Source organism: Mangifera indica, chromosome 10, assembly GCF_011075055.1.
Source record: "Mangifera indica cultivar Alphonso chromosome 10, CATAS_Mindica_2.1, whole genome shotgun sequence".
NCBI lineage: Eukaryota > Viridiplantae > Streptophyta > Magnoliopsida > Sapindales > Anacardiaceae > Mangifera > Mangifera indica.
In genome coordinates this window covers 1,884,874-1,910,295 of record NC_058146.1, presented here as the reverse complement: position 1 = coordinate 1,910,295, position 25,422 = coordinate 1,884,874, and the positions used below count along the sequence as shown (strand labels likewise).

Genomic DNA, 25,422 nt, shown 5'->3' with positions numbered 1-25,422 from the left:
CCCCTGGGTGCATTTTGAGATGTCATACCCGGGCCACAACTGGGTAAACCACTGATAAATAGAAGAAGACACAGGAATTACAAGATCTAAACCTAACTCACTGAAAGAATATTTGGCTTCTTTTACTAGTCAAATGAGTTCTGCTGGGGGGCTCAACTGAAATACAACCTGTTTATTATTTGTGCCTGGAGGGACAAGCTGCGGTGTAATTTGGAAAAAGCAGGTGGATCGAACTAACTGTAGACAAAATGCATGAAGCAGGGAAAGCAAGGTTGTACTGCATTATTCTTCATCAATTATTAGCGTCGCGGCTGTAGAAAGCATCAAGGGTCTTGGCCGGAATACGGTGGAGAAGCTCACGAGGGAAGATGCGAAGAAGTGTCCATGCCAAATCAAGAGATTGGAAAATGTTTCTGGTATCATAAGCACCTTGCGTCACAAACTTCCTCTCGAACTTATCCAAGAACTCCAAGTATAGCTGTACAAGTAACAGAAATCTTGTTACTTTGATTAAAAGACAATACTTAATTATTTATTGAGGTATGTAGATATAGTAAAGTGAGACAGTGAGACCAGGTCCTCAGAAGAAAGTGCTTCTTCTCCGACCACAGCTTTCATTGCCTGAACATCCTTCCCAATGGCATAATTTGCGTACAGCTGCGGGTTTAAGAGTCAAGCAATGTTAAAAAGGTTTCAGGTAAATCAGAATGCTAAATTCATGCCACTAGAATTATCCAATCATACCTGGTTAGACACATCAGAATGGTCCCTCCTAGTCATTCCTTCACCAATGGCACTCTGCCACAATATAAATCAAATAAATTAGAACTTGCTCCACAAGCGTGCCTATCTTGACTGATAAGATGGCACAGATTTCAGCACAATGAAAATTTTAAAATGCAAGAGATATATCCTTACCTTCATCAACCGAGACAGGGAAGGAAGGACATTGATTGGTGGATATATCTGTCAATTTCAAAGCGAGAGGTACGTTAGTTTCAAAATTACTTGTTAGCTCAACCTAGTAAAACAATTATATCATAGATCTAAAAGTAATTATTTCTAAGTATTAATACCAGGTTTCTTAATGCTTCAAAATCCGCATTGCAATTCATGTCAGGGCAACTAATATTTTAATCTTAAACTAAGATATTAACTAACTCAAATATCAAGCAAATAAGAATATAAGATATATGCTCCTCAGATAAATTATAATCAAACCAAAATAGCCTCGGAAATTTATGAAAGCATTGAAGAAATAGAGAAGACAAAAGTTGCCTCTAGTGTCACAAAACAATACGTTGACTTAGATTTTGAGAGTGACAATTTCTACCATGCCAAAAGTTGAACATACATATAAAACTATGGAAAACTACAAGTAGACATATGTTAGAAAATTATGGAAAATCCAAAGTAGGCAAAATGCTGCCTACAAATCCTGCAGTTACTATGGATCAGTTAAGACCCAATTTGATTTCAAATAAACATTTCCCATCTTCATATCCAGCACTCAAACGATGCCCTTTAAAAGAAAAAGAGCTCTGTAACTTTACCTGTCTGTTATGGAGCTGCCTGTCAATATATATCTGCCCTTCTGTGATATATCCCGTAAGATCTGGAGTGGGATGTGTAATATCTGGCCATATAAAAAAAAAAAATTCATGACAGCTCACTACTAAGGCAAGGAATGTAATTATATATGCAAGCCAGCCAATAAAATTTGAAAGAAGCATTACCATCATTTGGCATAGTTAAAATTGGAATCTGGGTGATAGATCCCTTTCGGCCTTCAATCCGTCCAGCACGCTCATATATTGTGGCCAAATCAGTATACATATATCCAGGATACCCTCTTCTTCCAGGTACTTCTTCTCGGGCAGCAGACACCTGCACCAACAATCAGTAGCTTGTATTGCAAAAATTGCCCAAAAAAACACTTGATTGAGAGTATTAAGAAAATAGCAACAAACTTTCAACTTTTTATTAAGTTCTTGGATAGGCCTACATGATTCTGAATATCTCTGGAATATACATATGCATTCAGAGTTGAAGTCAAGGGAATTATCTAAAAAATCCATTAACCGCATTTGACATGTATCCTAGACCATGTAAAGCAGAGAGATGGTTGGTCTTTTTACCTCACGAAGAGCATCAGCATAAGAACTCATGTCTGTCAAAATGACAAGAACATGCTTCCCACATTCATATGCCAAATATTCTGCTGTAGTAAGAGCAATACGAGGAGTGATAATACGCTCAATTGTAGGGTCATTTGCCTGTACAAAAAGAAGGAAACAATTTAGGTCCTACAAACTCTCAAACAAGGAATAGGATAATAAACCCTAAAGAAAAAGAAAAATCAATTATTGGGAACAGAATACCACAAAAAATCAATGAATTAATTAATATTATACCAGATTAAGAAAAAGGGTCACTCTCTCCATTGATCCATTTTCCTCAAAATCACGTTTGAAAAACTGTGCAGTCTCCATGTTCACACCCATGGCTGCAAAAACAATTGCAAAATTGTCCTCCTCTCCATCCTGAAAATCCACAAAGTTAATTGACAACTGAGTCAGAACTTCTTTGAAAGAAACAAAAACTATACATCAATAAGGAGAATCACAGGACAATATTCAAATGGTCATTGCACAACTCATACTATTAGAAACAAATTAAGTACATGTGGACTAAAAATAAAAGATAAAAATCTTTCAACTGTCACATAGTCCAATATCTAAAAGTGAGATTTAGAGCTAAAGTTAAACTTCTAAGATTTCCCCGCCATTACATGTTATAGTACGTATTGTAAAAATATTTATTGCACTAATATTCCTGGGGAAACAAATCACTTACCACAGCATGATAGATTATTAGCACACTAACTAAAAGCATTACAATGTAATGAGATTGATGTCAACCATACAAGTTCTTGGGCTTCACCCACAAAACTATGTGGTGTAAGAAAGCTCCCAAATTGTGGAACATAATTAAAACTAGCACAAAACTTGTAAATACAGTTTATGTTATGAGCCAATAAATAATACCTCAAGAAGATTAGCAGACTTCTCCAATCGCTTCACCAAACCAGCCTGACGACAAATCTGAGCAGCAATTTCATTATGAGGAAGACCAGCAGCAGAAAAGAGAGGGATCTTTTGTCCTCTAGCTATGGAATTCATGACATCAATAGTTGAAATCCCTGTCTGTATCATCTCTTCAGGATAGGTTCTCTCACTGGGATTGATGGAACTCCCTGACGAGAGAAAAAGCAAGCAAAAGAATCAAAATATACATTTCAAAGTAGCATATATTCTTTAAAAAAAATTAGCTATGCAAAATTTTCTTACTCAATTTATTTAAGCTAAAATGCACAACAAAACCATTATTAAGTTACCTGAAATATCCAAGTATGCCTCAGGCAGAATAGGAGGACCATTATCAATAGGTTTTCCAGATCCATTAAAAATGCGGCCAAGCATATCTAATGAGACAGGAGTTTTCAGAACCTGAAAAAATTGCCAGGGAAGACAGGAGGAAAGGCAATTAGATAATAACAATAATGCTCTCAGGAAAAGTTCTGCATGGCAGAGGAATCAAAAGGTTGCTAGGGAAAATCTGAGCTACATTTTATGATCAAACATAATCATTATCATGACTTATTTCACTACAGTCTATGTGCTCAGTACGTCACAAGCAATTCTTTGATGTTAAAAGAAAAATAAGAAGTTCACACCTCCCCTGTAAACTGCACAGTTGTAAATTTATTGTCAATTCCAGATGTTCCTTCAAAAACCTGGCCAGAAAACAAACAAAAAGAATTTAATAGGTTATAAATGAAATTCCCTGAGACAAATTAATAAGTAGACAATCATCAAATACAAATTACAATAATCTCATTCAAAACAAAATGAAAAATTAAAAAAAAAAAACACTATAATTTGAAAATTCAAACAATTTTTGAAAACACACAATAGCATAACAGATTCTTAGCACTACAAAGAAAAGTTGTAGAATATGAAAATGAAACCACCTGAACTACAGCTTTCTCTCCATCAACTTCTAAGACCTGACCACGTCGCATTGTTCCATCACCTAACCGAATATTAACAATTTCTTGATATTTGGGTCCCTAACAAAGACAACAGTAGCACGATTATCACAGAGTAGAAATCAGGAGTAGGATAGCAAACGAAAAACACCGAATGGTGTGGTGGAAGAAAGCAAATACTCTACCTTGACTTTATCAAGGATAACTAGAGGTCCAGCAACCCCAGAGACTGTTCTATACTCTGCAATGAGACAAAAAGCATAAGTATGCAGAGACCTATAAACACTTAATGGAACATCTCTTTCACAAACACAAGTTGAATCCAAAAGGTATATCCACATTGAAAGTAACATTTTCTCAGAAAATTTAAGACCCTTGCCACTTATACATGGCAAAAATCATCATTAATACATTGCAAAGTCTCCATATTAAATATATGCATTCATATCTAATCCAAAAAAAAGAAAAAATCTACCATACCATTCACAAAATAACATTAAACATAAGAAAAAATCAGTAAATCACTTTACCCATGCCAATCTCTAGCGTTCCCTCCTCCATATCATTACTGGCCTTATCCATACCCATTTCTGAGCTCTCTACAAATATAAAATAATTGAAAAACCAACAAATTCATCATAACTGCTAAGAAAAAAACACAGCATTTACAATTGAAACATAAATAAAATTAAAGCCAATGAATTCATCACAATTACAGATAACACCACCGCATAATTAAAAATGGTTAATCTACTGAAATACCTAGAACACTATCAACTTTACAGAATTAACCAAACACTGCTCTAACCAAACAATTGACAACTCTAAAAGCAAAAGAATTACCTCTTCATAATAGCATGAAAACATTTTCATTGAATCCAATATTAATTAACTCAATTGAAATTAGCTACAAACTGACAATAATCATCAAAAGCAATAAAGTTTTTCAGTTCTCCAGCCATTTCTCAACAAGAAAACACTGCTCAAACTCAAACCAAAATAAATGAAACTTGATTCTCTAACATCAAATTATTAAGTTAAAAAATAAACACAAAAACTGAAACAGTGACCAAAACCTCTATCAGTCAAAGGATCTCTAACCAACTCACAGACTCCACCATAGCTATATTAAACAGCTCAACTTGATAAAATTACAGAATTAACCAAAACATGAATCTAATCAGACGATTCAAAACTCAAAAAACCAAAAAAAAAAACTCTCCGTGATAGCTAAGAAAACATAGTCATTGAATCGTATTGCTCAACTAAAAGAAGCCACGAACACTGTCAATAATTCATTAAAAGCGATCATAAATATAAACTTCCAATTCTTTGTCCATTCTCCAGCGTTTCTCAGCAACCAAACAACGGTCGAACTCAATAATTCAAGAATTCAATATAAAGAACAGAAACAAAAATGAACAGCATTAAGAGTAAACTAAGAGTCGATCAGTTAAAGGATCTAACGAACTTACGGATTCATTCAACAACAGTTGGTAATTAATTAAATCAAATGAAAAATGCAATTAAACAAAAGATTAATTAAGATTTAAACAGGAATTTGAGAAATGGATCTAAAAGGCGGTACCTTTTTTTAGTGATCTCTTAGTTTAAAGAAGGAATGATAAAAGAATAAAGCTGGGATCTGTAACCGTGTGTAATCTACTTGTATATCTTTTCAAGTTGTAAAAATTGTCATAATGGTAATAAACCAGGGGCATAAATGTCCTATAAGATATTTATGTGATGTCGTGGCGCTTATTTATTGGGTATGCTGAAATAAGACTTCTGGAAGGCATGTAGAGCGTTTAGTGCGTCCGTGTTGTTGTGCTTGGGAGCACATGAGAGGACACGTGGAAAATGGATTGTAAATGGGCCCAACTGAACATTGTCTCATATTTAAAAAAAAAAAAATGTGTATAAATAATGAATTGATGTGACCTAAAATCTCACACCGCTCCCGTTCTGTTTACACTTTGTATATAAGCAGGGGTCAGAAATCTTTAACTCAATAGACCCATTTTAAAGCCGTGAGGGTTTGAAACCCACAACAAACAATATCTATTAGGTTGTTTATAACATGAATAACATTGTCTTATATATTTGAATACACAAATATATATATATATATATATATATATATATATATATATATATATATATATATATATATATATATTTATATATTTATGTGTGTTATTATATAGTTAAATATTATTTTATTTTTAATTTAAAATTATTTACTCATATAATGATATATATAAATATATACATATTTATATATCTAAAACGGATATACATAATTTTATTGATAAATAATATATATAATTTTGTATATAATAATAACAAATTATTATATAATTAAGTATTATTTTATCTCTAATTTAAAATTATCTAATTATATAATAATATATTATTATTTGTGTATAAAATCATACAAATTATTTATACATATAACACTATTTATATCAAAAAATAGTTAATTTATGTTACAAATTTAGAGATTTTTTCTTAAATTGTATTGGTATGGTAAGTCTATCTAAATTGGATAATCCATGATAATGAGATAGCGATGGTTCGTATCGAACCAACTTTTGCATGGCCACCTTGCCTAAGGATCATATTAGGTCTAAGCTCATCAATTAACAAATTAGATCAACTCACTAGGATTGAAGAGCTTACAGTATGATTCAAAATCCTTTAGGTCATGCCTTCACAAATTGTTAGCGTGCTTATGCAAATAGACCTATCAAATCATAATTTTTAATTTTACCCAAGACTTATTATGACCCACATAACTGTTGTGTTAAAAAAATAAAAGGGTTTCAATGGTACTGCAAGTCACACCGACTCCTTTGACATGTTTACATATTTCAAGTCAAGGTAATGCTTTGTACTTTAGCTTTCTTAGATCCAAGTAACTGGTTATTGAACTGACTTGTTTAATCTAATTTTGGCATCAAATCTAATGTTCTATACTTCCTTTTCACCTCAAGAATATTATTTTATTTGCCCATAAATAACATTAGTTAGAATTTTATATATTAAATAAGAATTCCATTGACTTTAAAGTTTAGACAATTACCTTTTTTCATTTAATATTATTATATATAATAAAATTATATAAACTTATTTTAAATATATATATATTATTATATAATTAAATAATTTTAAATTAAAAATAAATTAATATTTAATTATATGCTATATATTTATACACCTTAAAAAAATATACATAATATTACTTTATTATATATTATATTTATTCATTGAAAAGGTCTGCAACTGTATAAAACACCAATTTATTTTTGTAATTAAATCCATGCCACATATTAATTGAAGTCATCTAATCAACTGATTTTGAAATATATGTAAATACATTATATTTATGGTTAATAACAAGAATCCCATTAAGGTTATTTTGACTTACCAAAAGATCCTTAAGGTTTCAGAAATAACAAAATCTCTCTTGCATTAAATTTTAGGTTTTAAAATACACATGGAAGGGTAATTTGATAAATCATTATTATTCTAAATTCAAAAGTCTATTTTTTAAGAGTGATTTGGCTTTCCCTCTCAAGATTTTGTCTTGAAAAACTTTTCAACTCTTTAATTACATAAACACATTTTATCACCTAAAATCAAATTTTGTTTTAAAAAATGTAAAATAAAAAAGTAAAATAGTCAATTTACTTAAATTTAAAACATGTAAAAAAAAGGGATAAAATCAAAATTAAAAAAAAATAGAAAGATGAAGGATAAGAAAATGAAGTCATTATTTCTTTATACAAATCAAATTTCAAACACAACCATCATCCACCAACTTTAGCAACTCATCTTCATGATGATTTCAACGAGTTTAAAAGATAACTTCTCTACCACTTTGCCTTCAAAAAGAGAATTCAAGAGCCCAAAAACAATGAACAAAACAAAGGATATAACAAGAAGTCGTAGCTCAATTTATTAAGGTTGGAATTGATGTTGTTGATCTTCTTAGTTTTTTATTTTTTGGGAGATCCTGGTAGGGTTATCAATCTTTATAGTTTTGAGCTTCATGGACGATAAAAGATTTGTGGGATTTATAGAAGTTGGTGTAAAAAATGAAGAGCCTAAAGTGAATTTGTTGTAGACAATGGCAGAGCAAAATGAGATGTTGACAATGAAACTTACAAAAGTATTTGAGGGTGGAGAAGATGGATAAAGTGGCAACAAAGGGTTTGGTAGGGGTAAAGATTGACCCAAGTAAAAAGGATAGTTGATAAGATGATAAAGATAAAATTTTATTGCAATAAAAGTTTCCATTTGTATCTTTAATCTCACATATGAAACTAGTAATTTAACTAGTTGTGTTTATTGTAATAATTCCACTTCTAAGGACATTCATTGAATTTTGAAATGAGTTGATTTCTTCTTTTTCATAAGATTTAAATAAAAATCTTTTGAGATTTTTTGTTTCTTCCAAGGGAGGACGAATGAAACAAAAACAAACTCACAATCCAAATAGTCTCTTAAAGGATTCACATGGAGGGTGATTAGGGAAGAGAAAGTGCCAATATGAGGATATCAATAGAGATTCGATGAAAGAATTTACAATATTAGATATCATAATGACTGTAATCTCATTTAGCTAATATAATGATAATGTAAGATTGAAATTACACCTTTTGTCACTACCACTTGTCGAGTGATCGATTATGTCAAATAGAAAGTATAATACGGTAATTGTAAATTTTGTATTGTGTTAGACTCAATTCTCAATAATGGAGTTTTATTTTGGATAATAAAGTGTGATTTATACAATTATGGGGTACAAAAGGACTTTTAAGTCAAACCTTGGGTGGAAAAAGTTAATCACTCTTTTTTTAATTCATATTTTTTTAACATACTTCGCTTAGAAATAGTCTAGCTCCCTATAATAAACGCAAAATGTTTAATCTAAAAGGGCCAAAATTAATCAGATGATCCGACGAAAACATACAAGATTTTTAACCGTTGCTTTCTTCTCACTCATTCTTCAGCACACAACAAACAAACGGCTCTCAACACAGCCTCATATTCATTCGCTCTACAAACATCTCATGGCTGCCACTCTCTCCGTCCGGCCCAACCGTCTCTCCGCCGGTTCAACCTTTCCTCGACCGTCCCCGTTTCGCCTCCTCAGCTCTACTCATCTCTCTTCTTTGAAGACCGCCAAAACGACTGACCTTTTCCGAGGTGTAACTGTTTTGTCTCGGCGCGCCTCGGCCGGAGTTGCTAGAGCCAACTCCCGAGCTGATGACTCGGCTTCGTTTGAGATGTCGGTGGAAAACGCACTTAAGCTGCTTGGAGTGTCGGAAACGGCATCGTTTGATGACATACTTCGCGCCAAAAACTCGATCGTTGCTAACTGTAAAGACGACCAAGAGGCGATTGCGCAGGTACTTGTTTACCGATACCACTATGACTATTTGTGAGTTTATTGGATTTTGTTTGTTTTGGGAGATGGGTTGTGTAAATCATGTGAGTTCATCTATGCAAGTATTGAATTTTTTTTGGTTCTCCTTATCCTTAAAAGTTTCTTAGTTTTATGAAAGCCGTGTAATTTTAAGTTTATTGTAAGGGCAACATTTGGCACGTATTAAGAACTTAAGCTTCGAAGGTTTTAAATTGAGTTAATTGAAACAAGTGGGTTATTTTTTCATTGACGATTTGCATGTTTACAACTTCTTGGTTGTTCACTTGTTTTGCTGATTTTTGCATCTGATGTGTCATTGACTTGTCATTATTCAAATCTTGTTGAATAGTCAACGGTTAAGCCGTTTGCAGAATGCGGATTTCAAATAGCGTTGTCAGTGATTTGATCTTGAAAAAGTTGAATAATTATAAGTTTCAGGTGTTTTTTTTCTTTTTTTTTTTTGTGATTTATGACATCAAGCTAGTGTCTAATTTAGAAGTTTTTAATTTTTAGTCTTTAATTTAAATTTCTTTTTGAATTCCGTTGGGTGGTTGACATTATGCTTCAATAAGCTTTAGTTGTTAACATTGCTGGTAATTGTTATTTTTTAATTGTATGACAATTGAATGTTTAGGCTGAGGCTGCGTATGACATGTTGCTTATGAGGAGCTTGACTCAGCGCCAGGCAGGAAAAGTTGTTGATAGTAGCATACGATATGCTGATGTTAATCCTGTGAACACTTCTGGGACAGGATCAATGCCTCTGTGGTTGCAGACTACTTTGAAGAAGTCATCTGTTTCAGTAGAAACACCAGCAACTAAAGATTTGGGCATTCAAGCAGGAGTATATGGAGCTTTGATGGTGCTAACTTATGTAAATGGAGCGTATACATCTTCTGTTGCACCTTATGCTGGGGCTGATGTTCCTGGGCTGATCTTGGCAAGTAGCTTCGGTGCTTCATTGTATTTCATGACAAAGAAGAATGTTAAGTTAGGTAATGAGCTAACTTTGATTGAGATATTTCTGTATGTATTCATTCTTTTTTTGAAACAGTGTGCCTTGAAGAAGTTTGAGCATTTTCCTCCTCTGCTAACATTTTCAGTAGATGGGGCACTTTGCCCTTTACAAAATTTTAGTGTACATGTTTCTTTGAATTTGGGAGGCATTGCTTTTAGTTAGATTGGTTATTTGTGATGCTGGGATTTTCCATAGGTAATAAAGAGTGGGATTATGTGGAGTTGGGTTAGGACATAGGTCCATATATGTGGTAAAAATCATTACGTATTCAGAAAGAGTGAGCTTTCTTGCAGTCCTAAATATGAAAATACTTCTAATATGTATTGTATAATATTACTCAACATGGTTATGTCAGCCACGGAAGTCTTGCTATTGCTTACTTGGCTTGTTGCTACAGCTTGAGTCCATAACATTATTGTTTCTGTAGAATAACAGTTTTAAGCATCTGTTCTCATCTTCAGTTGAGTAAGAATGTTTCATTTACTTGTGAAGCATAGTGAATAGTCACAACATGCTATCATTTACTTGTGAAGCATAGTGAATAGTTACAATATGCTATACAAATACTGTATTGTGAGGTGAAACCTAAGTGTTTTGGATACAGGTGATATAAACTTTCACCTATGGGTGTTTGCTATGCTTCTTATCATATTATTCATATTTAATAACTGTAAAATCAATTTTCCTAATGCTTCACGAATAGAGAAGGGTTTCTAGTGGTTGTAGTAGAACATATAATATTAAAACTTCTGACACAGATCTGTATTAGCCTCTTTTGAGCATGAATTTCTTTGTCATCTATTTACCAAGGAAATGGAGAAACAATTGAAATGGTTTCATATGGAAATAACACCTATAGATGATAGAAATGAATACAGCTGCAAAGCTCTAAAGGATTATGTGCATATAGTAGTTTGCAACACCGAGTGAGGTAACTCTGACTTTCCAACAACTGAAGAAGGATAAGAGAGAGAAAAAAATTATTGAATTCCTTTTTAAAATAAAGCATGTCAGTACAGTTACATTGGTTATACTTCTTATTACATAGGTTTTATGAAACTTAGTTCATTTCTTGTAAAGGCATTTAGACCAACTGCCTGATGTCTTTGCAGGGAAAGCCACCATAATAACCATCGGGGGGCTTGTAGCTGGTGCAGTGGTGGGCTCAGCAGTTGAGAACTGGTTGCAGGTAGACATTGTCCCATTTCTTGGCATACATTCCCCTGCTACTATAGTTAGTGAATTCATACTGTTCTCTCACTTTTTGGTCTCCCTGTACTTAAGGTAGTGCTAAGAGGAGATTGTAATCAACTAGCTGTGTCATGAATCGTTAAACCTGTAATTATTCATTTGCATGATCATACCCCACCCCGGCATTTTTTAGGATATGTATCATTGCATAATGTACAAAACTTGAAATAGAATGTAGTGAAACTGAAACATAAGCTATTTAAATACCTACTTGAGAATTACAATGTTCACGAACATCTTTTCATGTCCTTGGGATGCATTCTATCTTCTATAATTTCATTTGTGAGGTAGATAAATTCACAAGCTACCAGAGATTCCCTGGACATTATGTCATGAGAAACTGATTCAGGAACAAGATCTTCTTTAAGTTTCTTAATCCTCCTTGCTGAGCTTACTTTGCATAGTGTTTTTATTCTCATCTATCTTTTTTTACCTTGATTGACATGAATTCTTGTGTCTTCTTAAGTGAAACACCAGAATGTATCAAGTCTTTATTAAAATAGCTCCATGCATAGCCAATATTTCTCTGAATGGACAGTGCATAGTAATGATTTCAAAGCTGGATGTCAGCCCGTGAGGAGTGTAGTTTCATCCGGCCGGTTTCTAAAATCAGTGTGCATAAAATATCAAAATGTGGCAATGTCTTGAACAAGAGAAAATACTGAATGATATTTATGCACCAAATGGTACATGTAGAACTAACGTCAATCCAGAGAGGGCAGTTTTACGTCATACAGAGCTTTGAGAAAAAGGAAAAGAACCCCGTGCGTTGCCGTTCTTTGAATTTGTTGCAGAGTCCATGATGATACCCCCAACAAAGCTTGCTTATGCTGAAAACTGAAAAGGCCTTAAGAGGCACTGCCTTTTACCAGAAGCTGATCAAATTTTCGGCTTTTCAAAAGAAAAAACTATCCTTACAAACGTGAAAACGACCACTTTCATGATGATTTCTCATGCTTAGGCCAAATTACAAAAAGATATTGCAACATCAAGCATTTATGGACCAAAGGGTCCTACATAACCAAATCTCAAATAAAGATCCCCTATTCATCACCAATATTTTAACTACTAATTACGGAGTATTGCCCATCAAAAGTCCTTCAAACTTCTTGTGTCGCCAAGAAAGAAGAGAAGAAACTGGAAATATACAAATCCCAAAACAAAATTTGGGCAACTACTAGAACAAACAATCAGCAATTCATCTAAAGAAATCTTAGTGTAAATATAAATAAACTTGTCTCAGCGAGCTGCTTCGACGTGATAACAATATACATATTAACCTGTAAACCCCCAATCCTCAGTGACCAGCTGTGTTTTCTTGTATTATCTGCTCAGCCTGGAAGCCCTCTATGTATGATTGGCTCTCAGCTCTTGCAGCATTCTCACTGCAAGTCAGAAGATCATTATACATCTTTAGAGAAGCCTTCGAGAATTCTGTTAAGGACTCAAAAACGGAAGAAAACCCAGTCTGCAATCCATTCAATGTAACCCTTTGTGTTTCTTGCATGCAGTTGTGGTGTTTCTCCTTCTCAACTTCCATTTTCCTCCTGAACATGTCCAACTGTTCCTTCTTCTCTACCAAGAATTCATTTTGATGGTCTACTTCCGCCTCCGATTTCATGTCCTTGTGCTTTGGTTCTAGGATCCTGGTTTCTGTCTTCTGAAATGCCAGTGTCTTTTTATCAAGTTCTTTTGCTAGACCATCAACTTTTCTCTTTTGTGCCTGTTCTTCCCCTTGCTGATGCCACAAGGCCCTGATATCTTTAGAGAAGCTTTTCAATGCAAAAGCTATTGGCTTATCTGGTAATTTCTCCATGGAAGCTAACCAATTATGGAAAATCAAAAGCAAGGGGGGACCATTAGCTCGATATGGTGCTGATGAGTTCTTGCTCCTACTCCTGGAACAGAATTCAACCTCAGGAGCAAGGAATTTGGTTAGCCAATTGTGGAGAGCTTCAACATATGCTTTCTGTGCCATAACATATTCTGTAAAGCATGAACGCCAATTTAGAAGCTCTGCCTCAAGCTGAAGTGTAGCAAGTCGATGAGAGTCATTGCAGAACTTTCCATATGGGGGGCTGGCATAAGATTTTACTTCAAAAAGAATCTTCTTCTGGGTTTCATGGGATTCCAACATAATCTTCCAGTTTTGTGCCAGTCTGACCAAGTAAAAAAATAAATAAATACACAAGAAAACAAAGACTGTTTATAATGATGCAATTGTATGTGGTCTGTGGAGATTAAACCACTTACCCTTTCAACAGTTCAACAATTTGAGGCAACAGTTCCTCCTCACTTAGTTTCTGTATTCTCTTTGAGATAGTCTCAGCACTTTTAATTGCAACTAAGATCCGAGCATATAAATCTTTCACAGCTGCTCTCATTTTGTCCATAGTAAGCTCATCTCCACTGACATCCTGATTTCTAAGCCGGGAACATTTTCTCTCATAAAGTTTTCGTGTGTCATCACCAGCCTAATGCAAAATAGCATGTTAATTTACCAAAGTAATATAATTACAAAGAAGCCTTTTGCACCTTCTAGGTACTTTTTCAGACAAACTACAATGTATACAGTCCATAATAAAGATTATAGGTATTTATTTATAGAAGTGTAAGAGTTATTCCTTCTATAATCTTAAAATTATAAAGCTGATTCAATTAATCCACCACAAAATGTGCTTAGATTGTATATAGTACTAAGCTCATTTGCCTTCCTCCAATTTAACACAGCAAGAAGGAAGCAAGAAACTATAAGAAGCAACACAAAGAACTTGTTTTTGAGTTTGCCGACTCTAAAACATCCCAAAAGTTTCTAAGTTTCAGAAACATTAGTTTACCTTAACTTGCTCAAAGAGCTTCTTCTCCCAAGCATAGAGCCTTTCCAAGGTTGAAGAATGGCTTCCAGAATCCATTCCACCATAGTCATCAAAGAGATCGTTATTAAACTCTGTCCAGGACACAGAACTTTTGGAACTTGATGCTACAAGGCTTTTACAAGATGAAGGCTTCGATGAAGTTGAACGATGCCATGTAATTGCTTGCATGAGTTTCGTTGAGTTCTCTGCACCGAATCAGATGAGGTCAATTTCCATTAAAAAATATTAATGTGTGCACAAATATAAGTTGAACTGGAGCGGGACTGATAAGAAAATTGAAACAAATGCAGCAAAGCATAAATCACATTTTTTCATGAAATTGCAATACCAAATCAACAAAATTAAGACAAAGATAACAAAATAAGCCCCACCACAAAAAGATGTTAAAAGCAAAAAAGTCACAATGGCAAGACTTGTAAAGGGCAACCTAAAAGCAGAAGGATTGCAAGCAAGGCAGTAGAGCAAATTCACACGTGCCAACTATTTGATTAGTGAAGAAAGCAGAGATATCTTTGGAAAGTTAGTCTGCATAATAGTATTAAGACAGAGGAAGAAGAGATTCAAAAAGCTATTAAAAAAGATTTTCTATTTTTAGAACAAATATCACATACTAAGCCCCAGAACATTAGATCTTGTCAAAAAGGATAAAAAATAATTGAAAGTTCCTCAGAGTGGAACTTCAGTATATTAGATTAGCTTAAAACGAAAGCACCTTGATATAAAGAACAATATTTTTTTTTTACAAAGATTTTTTTTTAATGAGAAACTGAGAGTTTAACTTGAAATAAAGCTCATGCACAGTATAACATAAACTAGAATAAGGAAAAATCAGTTTCAAGGACAAATTTTTCTTTAAAAGAAGCCCACAAAAACATGTGTAGCAACAGACGGCAGAAATCATGGAAACAAAGGTATTAAAATAAAAACTTGAGAAGAAAATCTGTACACACCCTTGATTTCCTCCACACTCGATTGCAAATGAACTCTATTAGCCTCCAGCATCCTTGATACTACCTTTCCAGAATCATAAGCCCTAATAAAATGGTCTTCAATGTCCCTTAAAGCCTCAAGCAATTCCCTTCCATTTTCTGGGCCATCAATAACAGTAAGCCCTTTTGGTTCTCCTTGGCTGTTCGCGCTAGCCCCATCAACCACTTTCACTACACCAACTCCACTCTCTTCAACCTCCTTGTGAACATTATTTTCTTCAACTTTCATAACACTTTCCTCTTCTACTCTTTCATCACCTTCTTCTTCTAGCTCAGGTATCCCTTCTCTTTCTCTCACAGCCTTCATATCTTCTTCAGTCATCCTTCGGTAACCACTCATGAACTCTGGTCTCATGCCATCAAATGGGTTGAAGAAATCCCAGCCAAAGTCTCTCTGTGGTGATGGCATAGGTGGTGGCATTTGCATGTAAAAGTACTTACAAGCTTGTTGATGGTCTTCTCTCACCACTTCTTCTTCTTTAGTCTCTTCCTCACAAGACTCAGAACTTGTTGAAGAGTCAGAATCAAATGACTCACAAGTAACAGCTTCATGGTTTGTTGACTCAGACGATGTTTGTTGAAGAAACATGGGGTTGTTTATCACATTTTGGTCAGTGGAAAGTGGTGGTGCTGGAGGACAAGGAGGAGGAAAAGTGATGAGAAATGGTGAAGAAGGTAAAGAATGTCTAGCAACAAAGAGCTTAATGGCCGCTGAAACAGCATATAATGATTGAGAATATCTAGAATGTGCTTCAGCTAGTGCATATCTTCTCTCAACTGCTAGTTTTAGCTGGCGTTTTCTTTCTCTACAAATGGAAACAACTTCTTCTTCTTCGAGTTTAGAGGCAACACAACCCATGCTCTCCCTTCTCTCTGCCTATTCTTTTGAAGAGAGCTGGGATGGCTTAAAGTGAGAAACAAGGTTTCAAGGAGGAATCTATGTACTCTTTTGTGATAAAAAATAAAAGAAATGAGATTTTATCAAAATGACAAATTTGTTATCTTACACAACTAAACAGGAGTGAAAAAAAAGGCTTTTTTCACAAGTTCGAAAAAATAAATTCATGTTTTTGTTTAAAAAAACAACATTTCTTGTTACCCATGAACCCTCTTGAATGCATTTAAGACCCACCATTTCTCTTTTTTATTCATCAAAACAACTCAGTTTTTCTTACACTAAAAATGGCATACAGAGAGAGAGAGAAAAAAGACAAAAAAAAAAAAGGAAAGAAGACAGAGAAAAGCCACACAGGCAAAGGCCAGAGCTTGTAGATGATAGTAAAGGTAGGGGCTCGAGAAAGAGAGAGAAGAAATAATGTAGTGAGTTGAGTGTTTTTGGTCACTTGTTCCTCTACAAAGTCGGCCTACAGGTACAGCCATGGCTAAAATAATAGAATACTGAACCAAAACAAAATAAATAGGTAAACGAAGTGCAAAAATCAGTGGACATTTTTTGAGAAGAGACACGTAGACAGAGCCGTGAGTTAAAAGAGGAGTCAAACGTACTGCACAGTAAATAACTGACCAGATGATGCTGACCAGAGCACTGCAAAGACTATTGAGTATAAGAGAGAGAGAGAGAGATTGCTTTGTCTTCTCTTTGGCTGTTTTCTCGATTCTTTAACTCATAAAATCATGCTTCTTTCTCTTAGCTTGTGATCTTGCAATAATATGATTATAATTGTGCTCCTTAACTTGTGATTTTAGCTAACAAAATGGTCCCAACTTCGTTTGTCTTTGTCTTTGTTGTTCTGGATGAGAACTCATGCATCAAACTTGTTAAAAAAAGATGATCAGTGTTTTTAAATTCATTGATTATACTGATAAAAAAATGTCTCAACAGGGATTTTGCCGTTTTGGCAAGGGCAACATTTAGATTTTGCAGGGATTTTCTGGTTTGCTCTGGTTGTGGGGAAAGATGGTTTATGTTTGGTCACTTAATGAACCCATTATGAGACCATTTTGATTTATTGCGACAACACAATGCAGGTCATATAGAAGCATTCATATCAATGCATCCGAATTTAAGTTCAATTCACATTTATTTTTCTTTTCATTGTTTACTTGACTGTCTTCAAATATTTTGTCTTTCTTTCTGCTGCCTTCTGTATACAATTTCACAGAAAAGGTAAACTTACTAAACTTGCATGTATGGCCTCTGCTATGGTATGGGGATGATGTAAATGTAATGCTACTTGTGGACCAATGACCATTGATTGTCTTTCCAAGAATGAAAATCCAACGGCTCAAAAATGGAGATAATATTACCCCCATTGTATCATACAATTAAACTGGTCCAGTTTTTGAGTAGTCATGGAAACCACCTTTTAGAATAAAAGAATATTGATGAGAGAAGTATGTATGGTTGCTCTACTCACAAGTTACATACATCAACTTATGTATGATTAATATGAATATACATTAACATACATGATATGCATACATATTGGGGGGGACAATTGCCATTACATGAGCTTGACTTTGGCAGTGGATTGAAGAAGTCAGTGAAGGGAAAGAGACCCAGAAAGAGAGGAAATTGATTCTATTACATTATTTGGTGGGCTTAAATCATGGAAGAATAAGAGAGATGTCCATTATTTGGTGCCATTTAGTTGAGGGTGATGCAGAATTTGTGACATTGAGGTAGGTGGTCAATGAGTTTGGAGCTGTTGGAAGAAGATGGTGGAGTAGAGATTGGAAAAGTTACGGATTTTAAAGAAGAAAAACTTCATTTTTCTAATTTCTTAGAGTTTTTTTTTTGAATTTTTGAGTTTGAGGTTTGCATTGAAGAGCAATAATTTTTTGAATTTCTAAAAAAGAAAAATTATCATTTAGTAAAAATATTTAAAAAAACTAAAAATTTAATCATCATCCTCCTTCTCTTCGAATTTAAAAACTGATAATTCTATTTATCTCACACTCAATATTTCAAAAATCATTATTTTCTTTCTCTCGTGCCTTTTCTCTCCCTCCTAATCACCCGAGCTACACTCTTCAAGTAAGTTCTTTAAAAACTATATAAATAATCTTCCTTATGAAAAATCACAGATGACATGTTAAACGTGAACGGTTTTATGCTGTAAACTAGACGGCGTTAGGAAAGTACTTGAAATGTAATGAAAGAAAGAAAGAAGATCACATATGAAATAAAAACAAAGGAAGAAAGAAAAGGTCGCTCAGAGACAGAGAGGCACTTAGAAAACCTCCCACAACAAGTGAAACAAACAAACCCATTTGAGTCAAAATCAAATCTAACACTAAACTCATGTTTTTAAGTTTCATGCAATAACTAGTTACTTTGACTAATGTCTTCTCTCTTTAGTCAAAGAAAGTCCTACTACTAAAATTACTTAAAAAAAATTTCTTAACGAAAACTCTTATTTAAATTATGATATTTCATTTAGTTTAGTCAGAGTTATTTTTTAAATTATTTAAACAAAAACCCATATTTTAATATTAGTTATCAAATAATTTAAATATATAAATAATTAATCATATTAAATAAATAAAATTTTGATTAATTATCAAATAATTTAAGAATTTTTATTTTTATTATTAGTCAAATATCTATTACATCATATACATACAACTTTTGATAGGCCATAAATAAGTTTTGAACATATTCGGTTACTAGTCAAACTTGAGGCATGAAAATGGTATAAATTTATTGCCACAAACTCAACCTGTCCTTCTTTACTGTCCTTTTTTCCATTTCCTGGGAACAAGAGAAACCCAACTTCTCTCCCTCTCTTTTTAAACTCTACTGGGTGGAGATTTGTGTCCAATTTTTTTTGCGACACAATGAGCAATAAAGTACTGGGACTTCTTAACTAAGTTTTGCATTTTTGGGTTCTTCAAGGAGGTCAAAACTTAACAAAAGTAGTTTTTTTTTTTTCATGAACTAGTTAGGTTTATTTATTCAGTCACTGAGCCTTGATCTTCTTGTTGGCATGGGTAATTGAGCGATTCTGTAGACTGCAGGGTGAAATTAGTTGTACTTAAACAAATATTAATTGACCATCAATTTGGTCAAGATTGAGATTAGCTGAAACAGCAGAAGGGCAATTGTGGGTCTGTCAGAATATGCTCTGACAAATTGAAATAAAAAAAAGAAAAAAGGCACCTTGGAAATCCCCACTTCTTGCCTTTTCAAATTTTCTATTGCCTTTTTATGTAAACATTCACCACTTCAGAATTTAGAGGGCAGGCCGCAGGTCTTCATTTCACATGTTCAAACACTTAACGACAATATGTTACTCAGATAAGGGCATGTATGACAAGTCGTTTAATTTTGGAAGGTATGACAAGTCATCTATACATCTGATTAAATATACGGATGACAACTGACCAGTCATCTTGTATTAAGAAATGTGGACGACAACTCATCAGACTTTATGCAGAATCCAACTTTTTAAGCAGGAAGTGGTAGCCCATTTAGGTGTCTATACAGTAACAAATACGTTTGCATTTAGTGGCAGAATCCCATATTTTCTTTGTTGTTGACAAGGAGGAATCCTAACTTATCCATCTCTTTCTAGATTAAACCTATTATGTTAAACAAGTAAAATTATTAATTCATTAATTAATCTCAATGAAAAATTTGATACTAAAATATGGTTAATAAATTTCGAACAAAAAATATTCTCTTATTTGAAGAGGCCCTACTTTACTACTCAAGCTATTCCATATTATTAATGGACTTGCTGGTTGCCATGGAACTTTGAAAGCATCTTCTTTAAGTCTATCATGGCCTTGAACAGATGAATGATAAACGAATTTGAAGCAACAGGTTTGGATTCAAGATTTGATGACATTATATTAAGTTAAAGCATTTGATTTTATTATCTAATATAATAATTATAAAACCAATCATTAAACTCAAAATTTTATATATTTAATATGATTGATTCAACTTAAAAAAGCTTCTCATAAAAAAAAAAATCTTGATGATATGCTCGCGTTGGCATATTTCCCTTTGAGGATATTCAGGATTAATAGCCCAACCTTGATAAATTCTTCTCTTCTACTTGATCAGAAAAAGTGAACATTAAAAATCTTCATTCAAACAATGACAGATTCTTAGTATTTTGATTCTTGTAAATAATGCCAACCTTGAGCTCTTGAAAAGAAGGTTTCCCTTAAAGTAACACGTGCACATGAACCTTCATAAGGAAATCAATAAATGGAGACCAGAGAAACCACGAAAAGCAACATCAGATTGCATTTAACATACCAGGCAGATCCAAACTGATGATAACAAAATAATTAGTTGGTCCTAGGGTAAAGAGTTCACCTTCTGAACTCTGTTCATAACTCTTCGATGGGAAGATGGCAACAGATGGTGAAAAGATAGTGAAACATGGAAGAGAACTGTCACAATGAAACAGCTATAATAATTGTCAATTAATACTCCTCTTTTCCCAGTTCTCTTTAAGTTTTTGGTAGAGAAGCTAAATGCAAGTATTAGTTCTCAGGTAAAAGTAACAGTGTACATTAAAGAATTGAAGGCTTGCTCCTCATTTCTCCCAGAAACTACGTGGTATTCACACAAGGGAATGATAAAATATAGAAACACGAGATACATATTCATCGGGTACCACCAGCTTCAGTTGGCGTCGTGAAAGGAGCCAAGGTGTTAGAGCGTAGGTTGATTCCACCCCCTCTCACTGATATATTTGGGGACCGGACAGAGCTGGCCCTACTCACATGATTCAAGTCAAGGAACACAACTATTACAGTGATATCGTCATGGAAATGGCGGCGGACGCCACGATCAATCTTCGTAAGGTCTGAATACCTCATTTCTCTTTTCTTTGCTGCTTCTTGCAGAGCAGCTTTCACCAACCTCCTTGCACTTCCCTGCATGAAGGTTAGAACACACAAGTGAAGTTTCATCTCTATGTCCAGTTTCCAGATGACTTTTCTCATATGGATCTGTTATGATGCAGTAGATCATATGAAAGAATTTATCCCTAGCCATACACCTAAAAAAGACAGCAAGGAAAACAATAAAAGGTTCTCTTAGGTGGGCAGCTACTTTATGCAGTTAATGCTTTGAAGACCCTTTCAATTTATAAGGTGCATTGGACAATTTCAATGAGAATGCAACAAGATGGCAAACTTGAATGTTCAATGAAAATGACACCATTTTAAGGTACTTTGCATTCAAAGGAATTTAAATTATTCACTGACTTTTGCCATGTGGCTTCTGTAATGAATCCAGTTCCATGGATGACTTTATTTGTTTAGTAATATTATAAAGCAAGTTCCTCGTATAACTTAGGAAAACCAAATAAAATAAGTTGCTCTTATAACTTGAATGAAATAGAGCAAGTTACTATAAGCTATCCAAATAATTGGCCTAACTATTATTGCTTTTCCTTTGTTTATTATTTTCCCACTTCACATCAGAGATGGCCAAAACGAGTCAAACATGATTAATAAGTTGCATCAACAGTAGATAAGATCAGATCCTCCAACCAAATATTATCATCATTGAGCTAAAAGCCCTTCCAATAACACGTAACAAATCAAGATAAAACTGGTGCTTCTCATTGATCAGGAGACAACTATGCATAAACTTCATCGACAATTTTAACTCCAAAATCAAGTTACAGAGAAAAATGTCACCAAATATATAATTTACTGTAGAAATGAGCAACTTACATTGTGTGGATGATTTTGAACTATATCAACTGCTTCCTGATTTGTTAGGTGTTCCCAGAGCCCATCAGATGCAAATATTACAAACTGATCGTGGGGCTGCAGCGGGTGCACTGAAATCGATGGTTCTGCACTCAATATCGGCCTTCTCATTGGTTCACGAAGGCGGAACTTAGCAATTAAAGGCTCTCTGTTGAACTCAGCCTTTTTCAAATATACATCACCGATAGATCTAGAAACCTGTAAGGTCAAAGATTCTAACCATTAGTAAGAAATTTGAAAGGTGAAGAAGCAATTATGAGAACAACTGAGAATTCTACAGAGCAACCTGTAAAATAAAGATGAAGCAGCAGCAATCCAGACAAACCACAACTATGGTGTATATATGTTGAAAAATCCTTAGAAGTAAAGATAAACCAGTACAAAAAAGTTCCCAATCTAGCATCATTAGAATTAATGATTTTGAATGCTTGATGATGACAGTAATGCACAAGTAGCATGAAGTCTACAAGACCACAACAGTAAAATAACTCAGAAGTCATGACTGAAACACTAGCTACACAAGGTTCTATGAAGAACTGTCGTATTTGACCATTCTCTGAACAGTGAATAACTTACCTGTATAAGGCCCTTTACACGCCATACATTATGCTTCAAAACTACAATCTGATTGTCATCAGGGTGTAAAGACTGTAACTCCCGTCTCACAGACTCTATACATGCATTGTGCTCTGCTGAGAGTTGCATGGCCAGCACCTCTCCTGTTGCCTTCATAACTCTCCCCAAAACAGCACGTGAATCACCAACATTTGCGATATAAAGAGTTCCATTACAGATAACACCAACGAGGCAGCATGATCCAACTGCTGCAATTTGCGGTCTCGTAGGCCACTGCCTAGAAACCAAAGATATAAAACCTTCTTCTGTTGCTTGATATGCCTTTCGTATAACATCCACTGACATTGACTGCTGCTCTGATGTAAACCCTGAACATAACAATTGAAAAATTAAGAAAATAAGAAACTGGGAATAAATCAACAATTCAGAAAGAGCATTAAATGAAGCAGACATTATCCATATTTATGGCACATTAGCTAATGGTCGATGTTTATGTAAAATTTGCAATCCTAACACCTTAAGTTGTTCAGAAAAGGCATTGAAACTCCATATCTCCTAAATGCCCTTTTTTTCCCCTTTCGGCAAAGCTCTATCAAGACACAAACTTGCCATCAACTTATTTTTCAACTGTATTTCAGGCATAGATTTTGGCACAGAATGGTCATCCATATTCTCAAGAAAAATGAAGGGAAAGAACGATATTCATGATTCCATATATATTTATTACTCAATTCAAGAAGCCCAACTACCAAAAGTGCACTACATGAATCTGTTCCTTCCATTCAATTCTATAAGGCCCATATCTCTCAGTGACCGAACTAGAGACAAACAAAAACTTGGAATCAGATATGAAGATAGAGAAGTTAGAAGTTGAAGTCACTTACTCTTGAGATGTTGAAACAGGTGATCTGTAATATAGCATGATGTCTCAGGCCCTCCATGCCCATCATAAACACCAACAAAGGTACCATGAGGTCCAGACTCATGAGAACTCAAACTGCCAGACTCCAACTGACTTTGATCCTCAAGTAAATTGTTGGCCTGCACCACAGCCATTGAGAATTCACCATTCATGTGATGTCCTGAATCTTTGTACCACAACAGTCCATCTTGGCGACCCGCAGAGTCAGAATTTGTGTGAACATATTGATCAGACCTTGGCCGAAAACAGGCCCTCAAAAAGTTCATCAACCACTCTAACATCCCTCATCTCATCCAGACAACCCTCTGAATTCTCAACATCTAATAACCATTCAAAACAAACTGCCCCAAAAACCTCAGTTGTAAATTTATGCTCCTTCACCCTCAACACAACAAGAACTCTCTACACAGCAACAAAACACACATAATTAATACTTACACTTGCACAACAAAGTTTCAAAACAACTGTGATTTAAAATAAGCCAACCACTAATAGTAGCTTCCTCTACTTCTCAACACTGAATCAATACACTCTTACTCTCGGATTTTGAATTGAAAACAATAAGAACATACTAAAGCAACTACATCAACAAATATTATATACACAAAGTAACAATGGCAATAAAAGAAAACCACCGGATCAAAGATGTTATGTAAAGAACAGGCCTTTTTATTTTGCTTACGGTTATGAATTACCAAAAAAAAAAAAAAGAGGAAACCAAGGCCTATAAAACAGAACCCATCAAAGTTGTTCTGAAAATGGAAACAACCCATGACCACAGCACAACCGCTAAAATTGAAAAAATCAACCGATACTACGAAAAAGTGGAACTTTAAAAATATGGTCAAAGTACAACTCTTCTTTCAAAATATCAGAAAATTTACATAACCAGATTGTCTACTGCTTCACATTGAACAAGTAAACAAAACCAAGTTCTACATAAACCCATTAATCACTAATTCAACTCAATGAACTTACAAATTTGAACTTTTTCTTTGAAAAAGAAAAAAACAAAGCTTACCAGTCAAATTGACTAATTTATCACAGATGATAAGCAGAGAATGATCTAAAAAGAGAAACTTTCATGTGGGAATTATCAAAGCATTAGATCTATGGATCAATCAACTCAAGAGAGAGAAACCGAAGAGGGTTGTGATTTCTTTGTTGGTTTCATAAGTGAAGATAATAAAGAAGAGATTTTTAAAGAAGAAAGTGAATAAAAATGGCAGAAACTAATACGAAAAGTTAGCAAAAACTCTCTCTTGCTATGTACATGATGGTAAGCAGACAAGACCCATAAAGAGGCGAAAATGGAGAGCTTGAAGCCAGCAAAGCAAAGGTCCAGTTTTGGGCTCCACACCAGAATGGTCTAATGGTTGAATAAAGAGAGATTGAATTGAGTTTAATTGAAGGCAGAGAAAGAGAAAGAGAGAAGAGTCAATGAAATGGAGTTAATTTGGACAATGACATTCTCTGAACAGTAACTCAATTGCATGAAGTAAGGTTCACGTAATCACACGTGGGCCAATCATTGCTTGACACCAATCTCCCTTTAAGTTCCCATTATGAAAGTATATTCAATCAAAATTATTTAGGTAGT

At 34.3% G+C, this 25,422-nt stretch overlaps 4 protein-coding genes across 5 annotated transcripts; 1 reads left to right on the top strand and 3 right to left on the bottom strand.

The window, feature by feature from the left end:
• Positions 1-101: 101 nt before the first annotated feature.
• LOC123227839 (V-type proton ATPase subunit B 2-like) lies at positions 102-5,728 on the bottom strand. The gene is made up of 15 exons (XM_044652964.1): positions 5,640-5,728; positions 4,582-4,650; positions 4,237-4,292; positions 4,034-4,132; positions 3,737-3,796; positions 3,398-3,509; positions 3,048-3,256; positions 2,415-2,543; positions 2,139-2,276; positions 1,737-1,887; positions 1,554-1,636; positions 919-966; positions 745-798; positions 574-657; positions 102-478 (listed from the first exon to the last, which is right to left on the bottom strand). Exons 2-15 carry the CDS (start codon positions 4,637-4,639, stop codon positions 293-295), a joined length of 1,467 nt encoding a protein of 488 aa, XP_044508899.1. The 5' UTR covers positions 4,640-4,650; positions 5,640-5,728; the 3' UTR covers positions 102-292.
• Positions 5,729-8,998: 3,270 nt separating this feature from the next.
• On the top strand, positions 8,999-11,990 carry LOC123228132 (protein CHAPERONE-LIKE PROTEIN OF POR1, chloroplastic-like). The gene is made up of 3 exons (XM_044653377.1): positions 8,999-9,468; positions 10,120-10,480; positions 11,616-11,990. Exons 1-3 carry the CDS (start codon positions 9,010-9,012, stop codon positions 11,789-11,791), a joined length of 996 nt encoding a protein of 331 aa, XP_044509312.1. The 5' UTR covers positions 8,999-9,009; the 3' UTR covers positions 11,792-11,990.
• Positions 11,991-12,630: 640 nt separating this feature from the next.
• On the bottom strand, positions 12,631-17,002 carry LOC123228131 (protein ALTERED PHOSPHATE STARVATION RESPONSE 1-like). The gene is made up of 4 exons (XM_044653376.1): positions 15,581-17,002; positions 14,592-14,815; positions 14,008-14,228; positions 12,631-13,913 (listed from the first exon to the last, which is right to left on the bottom strand). The coding sequence occupies exons 1-4, from the start codon at positions 16,476-16,478 to the stop codon at positions 13,052-13,054; spliced, it is 2,205 nt and encodes a 734-aa protein (XP_044509311.1). The 5' UTR covers positions 16,479-17,002; the 3' UTR covers positions 12,631-13,051.
• Positions 17,003-20,990: 3,988 nt separating this feature from the next.
• On the bottom strand, positions 20,991-25,205 carry LOC123227931 (probable protein phosphatase 2C 60). 2 transcript variants are annotated; one of them, XM_044653079.1, is made up of 5 exons: positions 25,096-25,205; positions 23,785-24,224; positions 22,901-23,268; positions 22,286-22,522; positions 20,991-21,478 (listed from the first exon to the last, which is right to left on the bottom strand). In XM_044653079.1, exons 2-5 carry the CDS (start codon positions 24,101-24,103, stop codon positions 21,206-21,208), a joined length of 1,197 nt encoding a protein of 398 aa, XP_044509014.1. In that variant the 5' UTR covers positions 24,104-24,224; positions 25,096-25,205; the 3' UTR covers positions 20,991-21,205. The 2 variants fall into 2 exon arrangements, with proteins under 2 accessions (XP_044509014.1, XP_044509013.1); XM_044653078.1 differs by having other exon boundaries at positions 24,844-25,204.
• Between the last annotated feature and the right edge of the window lie 217 nt (positions 25,206-25,422).